The following is an 18019-nucleotide window of genomic DNA, read 5'->3' as shown; positions in this document are numbered from 1 at the left end:
CCTAGAAATGATACTAGGCGTATCATTTATGATTCATTTAGTTTAAATGAATCCATTTAACCAAAACCACAATACAAAAGATAACTGGTTTAATGGAGAGGGGGGTTGAGTAGAGATACACATGTAGTGCATGGACAGACATTGGCCTGAAAGAAACCCTGAAGAACACCATTTCTAATTTTTGTTCAGGAAAATAAAGACAAAGATAATGCCTTTAATAAAGCAAACACAACATAAACATATTTCTTGGACCAAGAAAATAAAAGAGAATTCTTTATAACTGCATAAGCATTCTCATCTTTCCAAGACTTTTTTTTTTTTGCTCAAAAAACCACTAGTTGCTGGGTGCCAGTAGCTCATGCCTATAGTCCTAGCTACTCAGGAGGCAGAGATCAGGAGGATCATGGTTCGAGGCCAGCCCAGGCAAATAGTTCTGAAGACCCTATCTCAGAAAAAAAAAACCCATCACAAAAGGGGGGGAGGGCTGGTGGAATGGCTCAAGGTGTAGGTCCTGAGTTCAAGTCCCAGTACCACCAAAAAAAAACCACCAGTGAAGATTGACCTAATTTACATAGTTCATCTTAAGATTTTCTCTAGTATCTGAAATCCATTTCCCATGCAATGGAGCATAGAATTGAAAATGAAGTGCTTCTGAGTGGCTGCCAATTGAGAAGTTACTAGGAAATCAATGTCAAACTTGTTAACGATTCATTTCATCCTATAAATATCAACCTTTAATTTTCATTCTAACTCCATCTATGTCTAAATCTGGACTCAGTACAACAAAAACCATACCATATCCAAAAGATTAAGAAGTCCTAATCAACACTTTATTTGAATCAATGCAATACAACAAAATCCCAGTACAAACCAAATCTGATGTGGATTATTTCTTATGGCTGAGATTCTCAATCCTAGCTGCTCATTAGGATAACTAAACTAAAGATTTAAAAATATATATTACTTGTTAAAAATATTTCAGCCAGGTGTGGTGGTTCACACCTGTAATCCTAGCTACTTGGGAGGCAGAGATTGAGCAGATTATGATTCAAGGCCAGCCTGGGCAAAAAGTTAGCAAGACCCCATCTCAACCAATAAACTGGGTGTGGTAGTATGAACCTGTTATTCCCACTATATGGGAGACTGTAGGTAGGAGGATCTTGGTCTGAGGCCAGCCCTAGCAAAAAATATGAGCAAAAAATATGGAGTGGCTCAAGTGAAACAGTGCTTTGCCTAGCAAGTGTGAGGCCCTGAGTGCAAATCCCAGTGCTGCCAAAAAAAAAAGAAATACTTTCTTAGAGTGCACTATAATAGGATATGTATTATAATACACAATCTTGAATTAGAAAAGGCCAAGTTTTTGGCTTTCTATGTCTAGAAATTTAACCCTGAAATGAAGAAGTCAATTACACGTATCTGTGAGGATACTGTGAAGGTAGGTTTATACATATCATATCCTACATTGGCCAGGCTCTTGGCAATCATCTGGGTAGTCACTTTCTTTTGACGCAGGAAAATTTTCATCCGTGGTTTCATATATAGAATACTACAAAATGCCTATGAAATAGTGAAGGAAAAGTTATTATGCCATATTGCCAATTTTACTGACATCCTCATAAAATACTGCCAGCCAATTGAGCCTATTTCTGGGCAAAGATTTGGCTCAGTTTCTGTACCTTGCTATACTACATCAACTACCACACTAAAATGCTGCAAACAATATTATCTAAACTGTTTCAGTATAGACTGTGAAAAGGAATCCTAGCACAGGGCTAAAATACTGCCATCTTTATATAATTAAAGTTCAATCTTATTCAATAATATTTTTACGCTATAGGAAATCCTACCTCTCACTGTTGAAGGACTACTCTTACTCACCCGTAAAGAATACTCTGTTTCTGGAAGCTCAGTAGTAACCCCACCAGTCTCTTTTTCTTCTTCGTCAAAGTCTGATACCAGGATGTCATACTGATCTGTATCAAAGTCCAACTCAGACTTTCCATCTTTGTTTCTGGGTAAAAGAAACAAACATTAATCTAACAAAAACTGGCTCCAAACAGGAAAAAAAAGTGCACAAGGAACCCAAGAGAAAAGAAACAGTATGAGCCAATTCTCCAGCATCTGTTTCTTTCCCTATGCAAAGGAACTTCAAACTAATTTGTGGATCACACAAATACTTAAGGGTATTTCCAGTCTAAACAAATCTACTGCTTCATACTGGTGGTGATGCCAAGCTCATAAACAAAGAAAAAGGAATGTGGAATGTCTGACATCAGATAAATCAATCGATGTCAGCTATCCTCAAAGAAGGATCATAAAATAGATCCCAACTTTCTGGCTATTGCTGGATAAACCACAGAATATCACTTTCCCGAATTTAATGAATTGATGAGTCAAAATGAACTGCTAACTTCAGCCATAAGGTAAGACTAATGAGATTTCCCCAGATCTAATCCTGTATCTTAGGAGGAAAAAAGATTGCTGTAGAAACAGAATATATTTACTAGATCTCTAGTATATTATTTATGGAATTATCATATAATAGTACTGGTATTCTTTTCATAAGGACCATTAGCATTCCCATAGTCTGTTTTGGCCACTTAGCTTTGGTCTATTCCAAGATCCTGGGATAGCTACATCACTAACCACTGCCAGGGGAAAAAATGTAAGATCCATCTTTATTCCTGAAAACTCAAAATAAATGATGGGTTATAGAGAAAATGCGTATCAGAACATATAGCTCCTAAAATGTGCTCTGTGGAATAGTAGTTCCCGGAAATATTCTTTTTTTTTTTTTTTGTAGTACTGGGGTTTGAACTCAGGGCCTCAAACTTGCTAGGCAGGCACTCTGCCGCTTGAGCCACTCCCCCAGCCCGGAAATATTCTTAAGGAAGAGAGAGAGAAAGGAAGGAGGGAGGGAGGGAGGGAGAAGGAGAGAGGGAGGGAGGATGGGAAGAAAGAAAAGTTGTATGATCTAATAAAACTGGGAAACAATTATTAGCCTCAAGTTCTAGTGTCACCTCCTTTATATGCCAGACTTCACAAGCTCAGAGCTGCTGTGCTGAAAACTAATTTCTAGTCTCACAGCTCAACCACAGCCACTGTGGCATGCAGCCTGTATGAAGCCCATGCCACTATACTAGTATATTCTAGATTTTTCAGGATAATCCTGACTTTCACTATCCCACCCCACTCTAATGCAGATGTCCTGAAAACTGAAGTTCCCTGTCCTCCCCATACCTCACCTTCCCCATGCAAGACAAAAGATCTACAAAAACATTTGTAAAAATTGGGAAATACTATGCATTATATTGCTCTCTTAAGCATTTTCAATGCATATTAGCATATGAAAGCCTCTGAGAAGTCCTGGAACAAAGCAACATCGTGTGCTCTCTTTAAGCCAGCTTTTCCAAAACTTACTTGACTATGCAATCCTTTATTTATGTTAACACCTAGTACATATAACTGAAAAACAATGTACAAAGGAAAAGTCTAATTAATATGTGTAAATCATTGGAAATACCTCAGGAAAATGATCCATTCTAACGCAATTAGAGGTTTTTCCCAGTAGGGCACAGGGAACATAAATCTGTACAAGCTATCTTACTTTTTCTTTTTGTTAGTACTCTGTATAAATCAGTATTGCTGGAGTATAAATTTTAGTATAAATAGAGGACACGTTTGACCAAAGTAGAAAAGGAAGAATGACTGTACTCTATATGCCAGTAATACCTTATTTTACATTAAAGGTTTTTACTATTTGTGTCTTAATACATTCTTAAATGCATTCCACTTGACATGCCAATAGTAAATAAATGATGTATCCCAGAGTATTTCTTGATTGTTTTATTAGTTCTAAAGACATGCTCTTAAGCCAGTCTCATTACAGTTAATTGATCTGCTTCAAAGACTTTTGTATTTCTATTCTAGCTACTCTAAAAGCACTAATATTAATTATTTTTTTAAGATCATGTGTTTTATTAGTCTTATCACTTTTTCACACTTCATTTTAATTACCAAACATATAAACTATCATCTACCAATCTCATATTTTGTGAATATGAAATAGGTATTTATAAAGGATTCTGAGGGTGTTAGAATAATGTTACACTACATTTCTGCCTTAAATGCACAGCATTTTACCAACAAGAAGCACCATCTCAATATAACTAAGAAAAAGTAACAGAAAGGTATGCAATGAGATAGAAATATGTATCAAAATTTATCTGCTCTGCTTCTCTAGAAAGATTTATTAAAATCTGCTTCATCATACTACCTGTTCTTATTAGGATCGATAATCCTTGGAATACTATACCTGCGGACATTCCAAATGAGAACACGAGTGCCTTTTTTGCCTGGGATAGCATCGAACTGGGATAGCAGGTCATTTTCACTGTTGAAAATTGAGTAGTTCAAGATGGCCTCTAGACTTGGCAAGGAATCCTCAGTAATAATCATTTTTTGTAAAACCAAGCATAGTCAAAGAAAAAATATCCTTTTTTTCCTGCAGTACCAGGGTTTGAACTCAGGGCCCACACCTTGAGTCACTCCATCAGCCCTGTCTTGTGAACTATTTGCCAGGGCTGGCTTCAAACTGCGATCCTCCTGATCTCTGCCTCCTGAGTAGCTAGAATTACAGGCATGAGCCACTGGCACCAGCTAGAAAAATTAGTATCTTAACAGGATGCTATCAAGTAGGAAGAGTATTCTTTGGGTTGGATTTATACAAAAATAAAGACATAAAGCATAGGTATTACTGCTACAGAAGAAAGGGAAGGGGAAAACAAAGAAAGGTTGTAGAGAAACTCCACCTTCAGAACACAGCTTCAAGGATGCAATGTAAATAAAGACAGTGCTGTATTTATGAAACTGTAAGAGGCTGAAACACTGAACTATTTGGAAGCAGTAAGTTCAAAACTTACTGCTATACTGCTCCTGTTAAGACAACCTGGTGTCTAATAGCAATAACAGCTTGCCTGGGTATAGGCAAATGAGCAGTTCTGCTATCAGAAATGCTAACAAACAAATAGTATGCATCTAGGAGTATAAACGCAAGTAAATACCTATCCTTAGGGGGAAAAAAGACAACATCCTGGGAACTTTACCACAGGGTGGTGATTAGGGAGAGATATCCTATATAGATTAAACTACATAATAATAAAAATTTTAATATAGCAAAAACATTTCTAAACTTCTGTCATTTCCCACTTATTTTAAAAATATTTAATAGAGGGAAATTCCAGTACATTTTAAGACATTTGAGTTTCTCTCTAAATATTAAAACTTATTTGAATTATGAAATGTTAAGAGGTAGCTAAATTTGACCCGAAGAAAGAGGTTCCTTTTAAAATAGTCAGATTAGACTAATTCTTAATCAACATTTCCCATTTCCAGAAAGGATATTGTTTTGCTGGCTAAATGGAACGATTGGTACAACAATTGCCTGGGCCTGGACGCATTCCAGATAGGTCTGTGATAGGAGTCCAACGGTGAGAGTACCCCCATTCTTGGTGAAGACAAGAGCGTCCTTTCCTAGCCGCATAGAGCCTGACTTAAAACCATTACCAAAGACACCGATGGGACATTGGCTCTTCTTTATCACTTTGTCTGTAAAGCCAAAGCTGTAATTACACAAGGAAAAAAGAAATCAGAAAAGTCAAAAGCATGCTAAAATAGACTACAGGCAGAATGCTTCGCTTACACTTGAAGAACACTTGTAAAAAGTCCTTCCCTTTTTACTCCTTTTAGTGTTTCCAGGCAAAACTTTTAATTTAAAAACATAGAAAATCACTATGGGGTAATGGGACTAATTTTCCTGTGTAGTTTAAGTGTACTTATATAGTTCCATAGTGGTAGAGTCACACTTTGTAAATGTAAAGAAGGCCCCTTTTTAGTAATAACAGAGTGCTGGCAAAAGCCTAGTGCAGCTGCCTTTCTTGTCTAGATATAATGGCCCTGATTGCTAGAAGTAAAGTTAGGGTAAGGTGAAAAGGGGAGTTAATCTGGAGAAGAAAGAAAAGTACCAGATTCTGGCACTGATCAAAGGTAAGAGACTAGGTATCTCCTAACCTGGTTATATGACCCTCTAGAAATCTTAAGGTCAGAGATTACATACCTTGACAATTTCAACTCTCCACCCAAAGGATAACCCTTCCAATTCTTACCCTCTGCTCCATCTGCTGGTACAGTTCATTGGAATATAGCCAAGAGATAAAAATAGGTAGTTCTGCCTCTGAATATCTTCAAACAGCTGCAGTATAAAGTCTCTTGTTCTATTAAGGGCCTCTCACTGAGTCACCTCAGCAAACTCTGTAGTTCTTTATGATGAGCATAATCTAGGAGCCAGAAACTTTCCCTTTCTTATTTTCCATTCAGATACTTAGATACACAACAAAGTAACAGAATCTAAAAAAATTTAAAGACATGATATCTAGAAAATTATTATCTTCTTCTTATATCTTCTCTCACCACAGATAAAACTAATTTTAAGGACTGTTTTTCTCCAAAGTGAATAATCTTACAATGTTGCACATTATACCATTCACTTAATATCTACTGAGCCCCTACTATGTGTTGTGCATTATGCTAAGCACTGGAGACCTATGTGTTAATAAAAAAAGACACGATTCTTGCCCTTATAGTTTATAATCTAAGGAAGGATTTTGTGTATTACAGATTAGATGCTTCTCCAACATCAATAAAACAGATATTTATGCCACAGTTGAGCAGCTCAGTCCTGACTTTATTTTTGGAACAAGAAGGACTGAGATGCCTGCTTTCCATTTTCTGAAGGTTGTGGTATTATGTTTACACCACAAAAAGGGGACCACTGTTCAATTTTCTATCACAAAATATTATGCAATAATAATACCATTATGTCCTCCTAGGGTAAAAACTTTATTATAGCTTTGTGCATCCTACAAATAAATCTAATGATAGAGAAAGGTAATTTCCAAGAACTGATCCTTTGAAAACACAGAAGAGTAGTCTGTGGGCCTTTGTATTTCAGGAAGGACTAAAATCAGAATGGAAAAAGACAAAAATAATAAGATAGTAGCTATGAGCTCTGGATTATTTGTTGTTGTTGATGATGTTATGTTTCACTTAACTCTTCTCATGTGCTTTTTTCCGACCTCAGTTCCCATGCTAGGTATTCTTTTTAAATGCAGATTTGCAGAATGGATGTGGAGTACCAATCAAATACTACCAACTATAAAAGCCCTCACCATATATAATGTGTGATAATTGTAGCAATAAATATTATAGCTTGGTATAGCTCAAAAATTTTCCAAAGACATATTTTGACTTAGACAGGTAAAGGTTTCTCTTCACTAAGTCAGTCCTGTTCTATCCTCGCATGTAAAAGACAACATTGTTTATACAGCAAGGGTCTCAGATACCAGCTTTTTGAGTAAAAACCAAGAATACAGCAACATCCTCTTGAGTACCTTAAAGTGTCACAAGAAACAAAACTCTAGAGAGATGAATTTAAATTGGGATGCCGATCAATGGAACAAATCTTAGCAAAGTCCAGGGACATACAAGAGTAGGCATTACTGTTTCTTGGATATAGTGGTGATACAATATATAATATAAATGAGAGCTTGTTTGGAGGTTCTACCAGGGGAGCGCAGCTACTCATATACCCTTGACTGAAGAATGGTCCTCCTCTATTGGGGATGGTCTCTCTCTTAGACCAAGCATGCAGCTTCAGGAGGGACACACATGGAGCAGTGAGGGAGGAAGGGGACATCCGCCCAGCCAGCCAGATCAGCAGAATCAACCCTGGTAATCAATGCAACCCCTGCAACATGGGGTGACATGTTGCAGCCAGATCACCCTCACATCCAATATAAATGAATTAAGAGATTAATAAGTATACTATCATCCTCTAGCTGCTGCTTTTGAACAGACCTACTAAGATGTACACTTCTGAGCAGGAGCAGCAAATACCTTCAATCTGTGCCTTCTGTGGCAGTTGTTAATCTTTGACCTTTGAAAGAGGAAAATCTTGCTATAAAAAGCAGCTAAATATATGGACTACCTTATTCACACACTATTCCCAGAAGCTAAAGAACATTAATAGTGGGTCTTTAAAAAGTTAATGATAGGCTTTCCTTTTCTTTGACAGTACTGGGGTTTGAACTCAGGGCTTCACACTTGCTAGGCAGGCTCTCTACTACTTGAATCATGCCTCCAGCCCTTTTTGCTCTGGTTATTTTGAAGATAGTCTCACTTTTTGCCTGGGTCAGCCTGGATCAATATCCTCCTATTTTTTTTTTTTTTTTTTTGCAGTCCAGGGGCTTGAACTCAGGGCCTATGCCTTGAGCCACTTCACCAGCCCTTTTTTTCTGTAGGGTTTTTTCAAGTTAGGGTGTGGTTTCGAACTGCAATCCTCCTGAGTAGCTAGGATTACAGGTGTGAGCCATGGGCACCTGGCCAAGATCTTCCTATTTTAAACTTCCCACAGTCACTTGGATGACAGGCGTGCACCACCACACTCAGCTTTTCTTCCACTGAGATGGGATCTTACAAACATTTTTGTCTGGGCTGGCCTGGAACCATTATCTCAGCCTCCCAAGTAGCTGGCAGCTTGAGCCACCAGCACCTAGCTGGCTTTCCTTTTTACTTTGATTTCCATGTGATTGTGTTCATAGAAGAAACTGTTACTGCTATTACACAACTATTTTATCAGCCTACAAATAAGAAAAGGAGATAAACAGTTGGAAAATGAGGACAGGATAACACAAATGTTATAAGTGAAACCATTTCTATAGGCTTCACAATTTTATACAATGACTTCTATTGTTTCTTCTAAAATAATATTTCCCAAAATGAAAAATACATGCTTAATAACTTCCAAACCTGCCTCTAAAGTTCAATTATGATCAAAGTACATTACATACATAAATGAAAATATCATAATGAACCCTACCATTTTATACAACTAATATACACTAAGTTAAAAAAGGAAGGAATAAAAAGAAATTGAGATAAGCTTGGTTAAATGTTAGGCTTGGATTAAGTGATCTCTTTTAAGTAAATGATATCTTCTAGCTGATTCAAGTTTGTTTTAAGACACAAACACAAATAAAATCCAGTACCTATAGTTTATTAGGGACTCGTTCAAATAGCTCCCTGAAGTTAATTTTTAAAAATGACGAACAGGTGATCAGGGCAAATCAGTGTAAACATATTTAGCCTGATGTAGAAAACGCAATGGCTAAAGAAGCTTGTGCCTGCTTTACTCCTTGGGTAGAGAACAAAATTTTGAATGGATGATACTGATCCTACATATTTTCAACGTCTTTTCTTTGTTTTGTGGTACTGGGGCTTGAATTTGGGGCCTATACCTTGAATCACTCCACCAGCCCTTTTTTTGTGTTAGGTATTTCAAGACAGGGTCTTGCAAACTATTTGCCAGGGCTGGCTTTGAACCGCAATCCTCCTGACTTATGGCTCCTGAGTAGTTAGGATTACAGGCGTGAGCTACTGGTGTCCAGCTGAATGACATTTCTTTAGAGTAGCCTTTTTCATTTCCTAAGCTACATTAGATCCTTCTGTTGTATGTTCTCAAAGAAGCTATACTCTTTTTTTCCTAGCACTTATCACTGGTAAAACAGCCTATTTAGTTGTATTACTTGTCAACTTCTCTTTCTCACTAAACTGTCAATGCTTTGAGAGCAAGGATCATGTCTGTCTGGTGTACCATTTTATTTCCAGTGCCTTGCACATAGATGATCAGTAAGAATTTATTGAATGAAAATGCAACAAAAAATTATTGCAACTATTTTGAAATTATCCTCTTTTTCACACTTACCTTACTTTCACATAAGAACTTCCACATACAAAATGGAAGATGATTGGATTTGCTGCACCTATTGTTTGATGTCCCTGTCACTGGGACAAGGTATGGTGGGAAGGTGTCATTAAGGAGATAAGTGATTTTAGGGATTAAAAACTACTACATACAGAACTAGACATATAAATATTTTGGTTCCCTCTCATCTATATTATCTATTCTTATATATAATATCAACTTTAGGAGAAAAAAACTGATGCTATAAGTTAAAGGAAAGGGTCAACTCTACCTTCACCAACATACTAAGTCACATTTTTGTCTCAATTCTAGAGGCTTTAGTAAATATTCTAATTAGGAGGATCTGAGACACAAGGCATACATACTGTTGAGCAGTAAAACATAACCACTTATTTGACCAAATTTCATTTTTGTTTCTTTGATAGACCAAAGAGATTTCTCCCACAAACAGGGCTACTGATTTAAAATACTTTCAAGGAGAACTACAACCAAAGGAATTTGTTTTCCATTTTTAGGGTTCTGGGTCCTTTCCCTCCTCCTCAGCACCCCTCAACTGTTATACATGCTTCACACACTCTATTTCAGGAAGCCACATGGAGAGTAATCAACCTCATCTGCTAAAAAGCAAGAGACAAAGAGTTGAGGAAACATTCATCTTGCACTGAGTGATATGTGAAGATAATAAAGCACAAACATACATTCTCAACTATAAGCATTTTAAAGTAAATGAAGTTGAGAATGGCAGTAGAGATTTATCCCCAGTTTAAACAGTTGGAAAAGAGAATTCCCTAACTTTAAAACTCTACCGCAAACCTTCCAAAGATTGTATGTGTGAATGTCTTCTATCTTTCATAGAGCTTGATTATACCTAGGCACTTCACAGTTCTAAGTCACAAGACATTCTCAACTCTAATACTTCTGACTTGAGTGAGTTTACGTTAATTAGGAATTGGAGAAGGTCTCAGATCAATGAAGGCCTCTAGGTCTTTATATATGCTGTTCTTTTTGCTTGACCTGCCATTCCTTGCTCCCTTCACCTTTTTACCTAGTTAAATTCTACTCATCCTTAGAGCTCAGCATAAATATTTCATCTAGGAAGCTTTTGGTAACCTCTGGGATCAGACTGGGCTCTCCTGTTGACTCATTCCATATATCCCATGTTTTCCTAGCATTATGCTTATTGCATTTTATTGTGCGATAATTGCTTAATTGTCTGAATTGCCAGCCAGACTGTAAGTTTTGTGAGGGCAGGGACACTGTTTCATAATCAGTTCCCTGACTCTACAATATGCTTAATAAATATTTGTTGAGTGAATAAAGGGAAAGTAAAGTATTAAAGAAAATTATTAAGCCTTAAGTGGAGTTCATCAAGTCAAGATAAGAGAGAGAGAATGAAAACATTTTTACCTGAGCATTCGGTGGAGTTTGTGAGGTGTCATTCCACATCCATCATCAGTAAAGGTCAAACAAGATTTATTCTTGACCTCCTCAACATCTATAAAGACCGTCCTGGCAGACACATCTGGATCTACAGCATTATCTGAAAAAGGTAGAAATCTGTAATATTAGACCCCCTTTTCCAATGTTCTATCAAAATCTCAAGTTTAGTTTTCCCAAGACATGGAAAACTGTCCTTCAGTCTTCTCACATGGATGTCCTAGAGGTACTCAGGGCATTAACAGAAGCGCACATTCTGAGTTAGGGAAAACAACAGATATGATGGCAGAAGTTATGAAGCTGATTTCTAGGGTCTATATAATGGCTGATCTGCAATCTGCCTTTCTCCCATTAAACTCTGGGGTCTGTAAGAAGACTAACTACTATTTCAAAAGCATTCTGCTCTGATTTTGCCTTATCACTTACTGTCTTTTAGCTACTTTACTATTCAAAATACATATAGTGAGGGTAGATACAGTAAAAAGTCGAACCAGCAATCTCGGTTAAAAAACAGATGCGTATTTCACACATTATAATTTGTGATAATTTTATCCTCTACTTTTTAAATATCACTTCCTCTGTTAAAGAACACAGATATTATCACCATTCCTGTTTATAGTACAAAAACCATTGAAGGAGTCAGTCTGTAACGGTCTTAAAGGTGAGGCTGTCTACCCTCTCATGAAATGGAAAACACTGAATTAAAATAGAAAAAAATACACAAAAAATGTCACATGTTCCTCCGAGTCACATGTTCACAACAGGTTAATTATTTAAGACTCCAAAGACAACAAATTTAATTCTAACACATGCATGACATCCCCTGGGTACAAATGACCACATCTTCTGCCACAGGTACCAGTTTATACAATTGTCAGTCACTGACATATATGGCTCAAAAGTATCATTAGGGCTCACTGGCATGAGTGGGAAGGCATTCTGTACAATCTGCTGGATAGCGCTATTGTTTATATATGGTTTATCCTTAAAGGTTGATGTGCTGTAATCTTGGTCCCCAGTGTGGTAGTGTTGAAGTGGTGAAACCTTTAAGAGTACAGCCTAGTACAAGGAGAACGAAGTCATTGAGGATGCTGCCCTGGGAAGGGCTTAATGCTATCAGGTCTGAAAAGACTGGATTAATTCCCACTAGAGGGGGTTGTTAAAATACAAGGCCGCTCTGTGTATTTCACTCCTTCACAAGGCGTTCCCTTTTGGTTTCTCTGTCATGTTGTAATGCCTGTTGTGATACATATAGCCAGGGGTGGGTGGCTCTTGCCAGAATGCTAGCACCAAGCTGTTTGAATCTCTAGCCACCAAAATTGTGAACCAAACAAACCCCTACTTATAAAGTACCCAGTCTCAGGTATTTTGTGATAGTGACAAACTAGACTAACACAGATAGGTTCTTTAATCATTTCTGTGTCTACGAGCTCTTTAAACAAGACAGATACCTTCCCTGGCTCTGACATCCTATATTGCTTTACTGACACCACATGGCTGGGCTGAGAGAGAGCCAGGTGGGATCCTGGTTGTATACTTATCCCATTACCACTGATCAAATCCTGTCATTTCTCTATGGGAAGCATTCATCCCTTCCAATCAAGAAAATTATTACACATATTCAAAATATGCATTTTTACAATACAATTAATAGTATCAGTTACAACCACTTGTATGCGTGAAATGTCCACCAAATAAAACAAGACACAGATTAATTTCAGAGGCCATTAGGGTATTGCCAGTCATTGATAAAAACTATTACTGATTGTAACCTGAAAAAATCTGAACAGTAAGGTATCACCCACAGCCCCAGAAAGGGGGTTAAGAGGCCTGATATAGTTGATCTTTAAGTTCTAGGTGGGGCCGAAGCCCACTATAATGTGGCAAGATAACTGGGATAATTTTGGGCAGGAGTTACAAGGTGGTATGAAATAGCAGCTTTATCAGAAATACAGGTATTTTTTCTTTAACTGACAGAAGGATCCAACATATATAGCTGTCTATAGTCTTTCAAGAAATTTTACTTGGCAAGCAGGGCTTCCTGTGGGTAGACAACTAAAACCATTGAGACTGATACAACCTGTCAACAAATTAGACATCATTTATACATGGATAAAACACTGGATATTGAGAAATTTCTTTAATGCTTTATGAACATTCACAATCCAAACAAATAACACATATTAATTTTCCAACTATACATTTATACAACAGTTCATTGAATGAATCAGCTGGCAAAATCACTATCTTCCATTCCAAGTGTTGTCCAAATTTTACTAGGTGTTTTTTAATAGGAATATACCAAAGAGTTTAAGCACAAGCACTTCAAGAGTTACACAGTAGCTGCCAGGAGCAGCTAGATATTTTATCTCCTTGGCTGGAAGCTCATGGAGTACGGGGGGAGGGGGCACATGAGAGGCCAGGATCAGCTGGAGCAGCAGGGAAAGTGAGATCAGTGGACAGGCACTGGCAAACACAGTTTTGCACTTACTTTGTTTTATGTGGTCTTTCTCTTGACCTTAACAAATGAAATAATAATAATAATAGTATCAGCCTCAATAGATGCACTTAAAATAAGGCACTAATCTGCTGCTAGTTTCAATTCTACTTCTTGCTGTTTAACCCTCTAAAACTGGCCAACATGTAACATATGCTACCAGATACCAGGGAATCCATCCTCTTTCTTAGTACATGAACAGATAGAACCCTTATACTTCTCCTTTCACCCACTACTTAGGTGAGAGTGGTACTGTTAGATCCTAGAGTGTCTCTATCCGCTAACCTGGCTGCACAATCTACTGTGCTGCTAGATCCAAAGGAGCCTAATCTTACCTAACCTGGCCCATGCTAGAGGACCCTATTTCTACCTTCCTTTTGCCCATCACTTTGGCAAGCGCATGAGAATCCTGGGGAATCTCTTCTAAAAAAGCATTGTAACTGAGGCCTCCTACCTTATTTAGAACCGGGGAGGTAAGGAAAAACTGTTTGAAGCCAGCCTCCCAGGAGAGATAAGATGGGAGACCACTTTAGTTCTTCACAAGCCTTTATGTTTCAGTACATAGATACTTGCAAGGTCACCAAGACCAGGATGCTGCCTTGCAAGTAGATGAAAGTATTCTTGCCTTAAAGTAAGGTCATTACCTCCTGTCACAAGCATATTTTTTCCTATTACACACACACACACACACACACACACACACACACACACACACAGAGTCAGCATTCAAATGTCCGTAAGTTTGAAATCCAAAAGTTATTTTTTGAGCTGGAGTTGTAGCTGAGTGGTAGAATACTTGTCGAGCATGCACAAAGCCATGGGTTCGATGCTCAATACTACAAAGATCCTTTTTTTTAAAAAAATCCCTCTTTCTTTCTGTCCTATATATCCATAAGCTCTTTTTTTTCCTATTCCCACCATCATTCTCTTATTTAGAGTTTATTCTCTCTCATCTGGATTATTGTAGCAGCCTCATAACTAGTCTCTCAAATCCATGTCTATCTCTTCTCCAATCCATTTAATACACTGCTGCAAGTCACTTTCCTGAAGTACAGCTCTGATCATGACATTCTCCTGGTCAGAAAACTTCAAGCTAACAGGTCAAACACCAAAGCCTCTCACAGTCACATCCTGGTTCCAGCTCACTTTTCTAACCTCATTTCCTACTTGAAACTTGTAGTAAAAAGCAGGTCTTTTTGCTTGAATCCTGGATTTGCCACTTATTAGACATGGAATCTTGGAAAAGTATATTAATTCTCTGAACCTCTGTTTCATCATCTGTAGGATGGAAAAATAATACTGTTACCTTTAAAAGGTAAAGTTAAAAAGATACTTGTGAAGACTCTTCATAAACTTTCTAAGGACCTATAGCTTTTCCTATTTGTGAACCCCATGTCTCTAATTAAATTCAAGACTCAGTATTCTCCATGCTTTTGTTCATACAGTTGTTCTTTTCAACTGGAGTGCCCTCTCCCCTACCATATCCACATGTCCCAATCCTTCAAATTTCAGCTCAAATGTCACCTCCTCCAGAAAGCCTTTCCTAACCCTCCTCTTCCCAACAAATGGGAAGTCATTCCTCTTCCCTCTGAACTTCTACACTTGTGCATCATCTTTGCTGACATATCATTTTCTATTTTGTTGCTATACAAATCATAAATCTTCTTTACATGCTTTATGTCCCCTACTGGAAGAGTGAATATGTGTTGTATTCATTTTGGTACCCAGCACAGTGGCCCTGTGTACAATGGATGCACAATAAATATTTACTAAGTGAATGATTCAGTAGAAAATTAATGTATAAGTAGAGAAAACTGTCGAAGGAAAACCCAAAATGAAAGCTTTGTTTTACCAGCTATCACTTTGGTGTCCCTTTTCCCTACTTTATATTACCACAAATATTTGTGATTTGGTTTTTTGTTTGTTCATTTGATGGTACTGGGGTTTGAACTCAGGGTTTTGAGGCTCTCTACCACTTGAGCTCCAGCTCTAGTCCTGTGATTTGGTTTTAAAATTTATGTGTGTACGTATGTATGCATGCATGCGTGTATGTATATTATAACGTGCATATTCACACCCATGCTAGACATCTTAGGCCATTGCTTAAAGCAAAATTACATATATTTAAAAATTAGAAATTGAAAACTCACTAAATCACCTATAAAGTACAACATGCACAATACAACACAGGTACAATAATAGGGTGCAACTGTGAAAGAACAACAAATTGCTCACATTTCTGTTTCCCGTCTCCCACTATGTTGTTAATTTTCTCTGCTTGTCTCTTTTTGTAAGTCACATGCACATAGATCTTATTCCACTCTGCAGCAGGTCACTGGAGGCATAGTATAAAACCTAAAAGATATAGTCCCTGTTTTCTAGGATTCAAAACGTATCAATGCCACTTTTCCCCCTGAATCTTCTAATTAAGTCATACATACAGAAGCATTAGGTGTTATGGTCAAACAAATCATCAAAAATTCTCCACTGCCTTCCAAATAACTCTCCTGACTCTTCTCTCGCTGCCCACCAACTTCTTTACCAAAACAACTCTGATGGCATGGCCACAGCAATGACTTAGGTTAGGACTGGGGCTCGTTCAAGCTTTGAAACCATTTTTGAGATTTTATTCTGTGCTAATTAGCCTCATAAATGTCTCTCCTTTCAATTTTTGAAGTATTTATAATGTGTTGTGTATGCTGCTACATTTTGTACAGGATCGCTTGTCTTCTTTGCTTTCCGCACAAGTAATTTAGCACACTAGGGCATAAGTGTTCTTGGTTTCAAAGGAGCAACTGAAAAACGCTTTAAAAGCAAACACCGGTGGAGTGAGAGGTTAAGTCCTTAATATTCATTCCAGCGGTGTGAGGGCGCTCTTGGACTACGGACCCAGACCTTCTCAGTCCCGGGGAGCCAAATGCACTCGTGTCATCTCTTAAGAGATGTCCCATCATTCCTAGACTTGCTTGTCTCAAAAGTTAAAGAACTTTTTTCCAGATCTTTCCCAATGATCCTACCCGGTTGTCTGCCATGCTTCTTTGCTAGCTTGGAGTCTTCCATGCGTCGCCAGCCCCCTGTGGAGCCCAGCAGCCTTGGGGCCCGATATTTTTATGCATCTCCTTTTGGTTATTAACTAAGCTATCCTAAAGTGCCCTGAACATCGCGAGCCAAAGAGAAAAACCACACTGGGTTCTAACTGTTCGGTACACCTTGTTTCCTCCGCTTTATTCGCGAAACGTCGTCCCTCGTGAGAAAGCCGACCCCCCTCCTCGGCTGGCGGAGCACGGGCCGCTCCCTACGCCCCCACCCCAGCCCCGGCCCACCCTGCGTTGGCTGTACGCGCTCCTCTTGCGTTTGCGGCACCACGCTGGCACCACTGCCTCGGGCGAACGCGGCCGGGCCCGCCCTCGCCACTCACCTAGCAGCTCCGCGATGGCACTGAAGGGTCGCGTGTGGCTGCTGGAGTTGCTCTGTAGGAAGCGGGGGCTCATCTGGGGGCGAGAGAAGGTCCCGTCCCGCGTGAGGACTCGGCCCGCCGGGGCCTCCCCGCTCGCCCCCCGCAGCCCCGGGGCCCGCGCACGAGTCCGCCCCCTCGGGCCCCCCGACCTACCGTGCTCAAGCGGATTCCGAAGGCCTGCGGGACGCTGCCTGGCCGGGCCAGCCCGACGCCTGGCGCGCCTGGGCCCGCAGGGGCCCCTCGGTACAGAAGCATTTTTTTCGCCGCCACGATACTCGTCTGCTGCCGCCGGACTCCGAGCCCGGCCGTCCTGAGCTAGCCCTCACGCTCTCCCACTCGCAGCTAGCGGCGGCCGTCCGAGACTGGCCCTCCCTCGCTCCCACTCGCAGCTGGCGGAGGCGGGGCGCACTGCAGCCACCTGTCCCCAGCGGGAGGGGTGAGGCCGGCTGAGCCGAGCGGCGGCCCCGCCCTATCAGCGCCTCTCCCGACCCACCAACTGCCCGGGCAGCCTCGAGGCCGTACAGAAATATGGCGACCTCCACACAGCCGCTCCTTGTTCCCCGCCCCTAATTAATTTTTGGCGTTTACCATAGGCCAGGCCGCGAGCGGGAAAGCACGAGGGGAGGCGGGGCGGCGGCGTGTGGGGAAGGGCGGGGATGAGGCAAGAGTTGGGAGAGGGTGTACGGGATTTCTGGAACGGAGTCCCACTTAGGCTGCATGATTAACGGGCAGGATAAGACAAGTCTTTCGAATTCTGAAGAGTACAGTTTTGGTATCTGGGAAGATCGCATGCGCGCGTGAAGGAAAA

At 39.6% G+C, this 18019-nt stretch overlaps 1 protein-coding gene across 5 annotated transcripts in view; it reads right to left on the bottom strand.

The window, feature by feature from the left end:
• Morc4 (MORC family CW-type zinc finger 4) overlaps nucleotides 1–17735 on the bottom strand; it is an 88608-nt gene extending 70873 nt beyond the window's left edge. For 3 of the 5 annotated variants that reach the window (XM_074064435.1, XM_074064436.1, XM_074064439.1), the window contains exons 1-7: nucleotides 17365–17735; nucleotides 17173–17245; nucleotides 11228–11360; nucleotides 5404–5621; nucleotides 4316–4463; nucleotides 1879–2011; nucleotides 1429–1557 (exon numbers count right to left, since the gene is read on the bottom strand). In XM_074064435.1, the coding sequence (XP_073920536.1) occupies nucleotides 1429–1557; nucleotides 1879–2011; nucleotides 4316–4463; nucleotides 5404–5621; nucleotides 11228–11360; nucleotides 17173–17245; nucleotides 17365–17466 (936 nt within the window). In that variant the 5' untranslated portion in view covers nucleotides 17467–17735. The remainder of the gene's footprint in view (nucleotides 1–1428; nucleotides 1558–1878; nucleotides 2012–4315; nucleotides 4464–5403; nucleotides 5622–11227; nucleotides 11361–17172; nucleotides 17246–17364) is intronic. The other 2 variants (XM_074064437.1, XM_074064438.1) reach the window with 2 other exon arrangements.
• Between the last annotated feature and the right edge of the window lie 284 nt (nucleotides 17736–18019).

This window comes from Castor canadensis, chromosome X (genome assembly GCF_047511655.1).
Source record: "Castor canadensis chromosome X, mCasCan1.hap1v2, whole genome shotgun sequence".
Lineage (NCBI taxonomy): Eukaryota > Metazoa > Chordata > Mammalia > Rodentia > Castoridae > Castor > Castor canadensis.
This window is presented reverse-complemented; position numbering and strand designations above follow the sequence as displayed.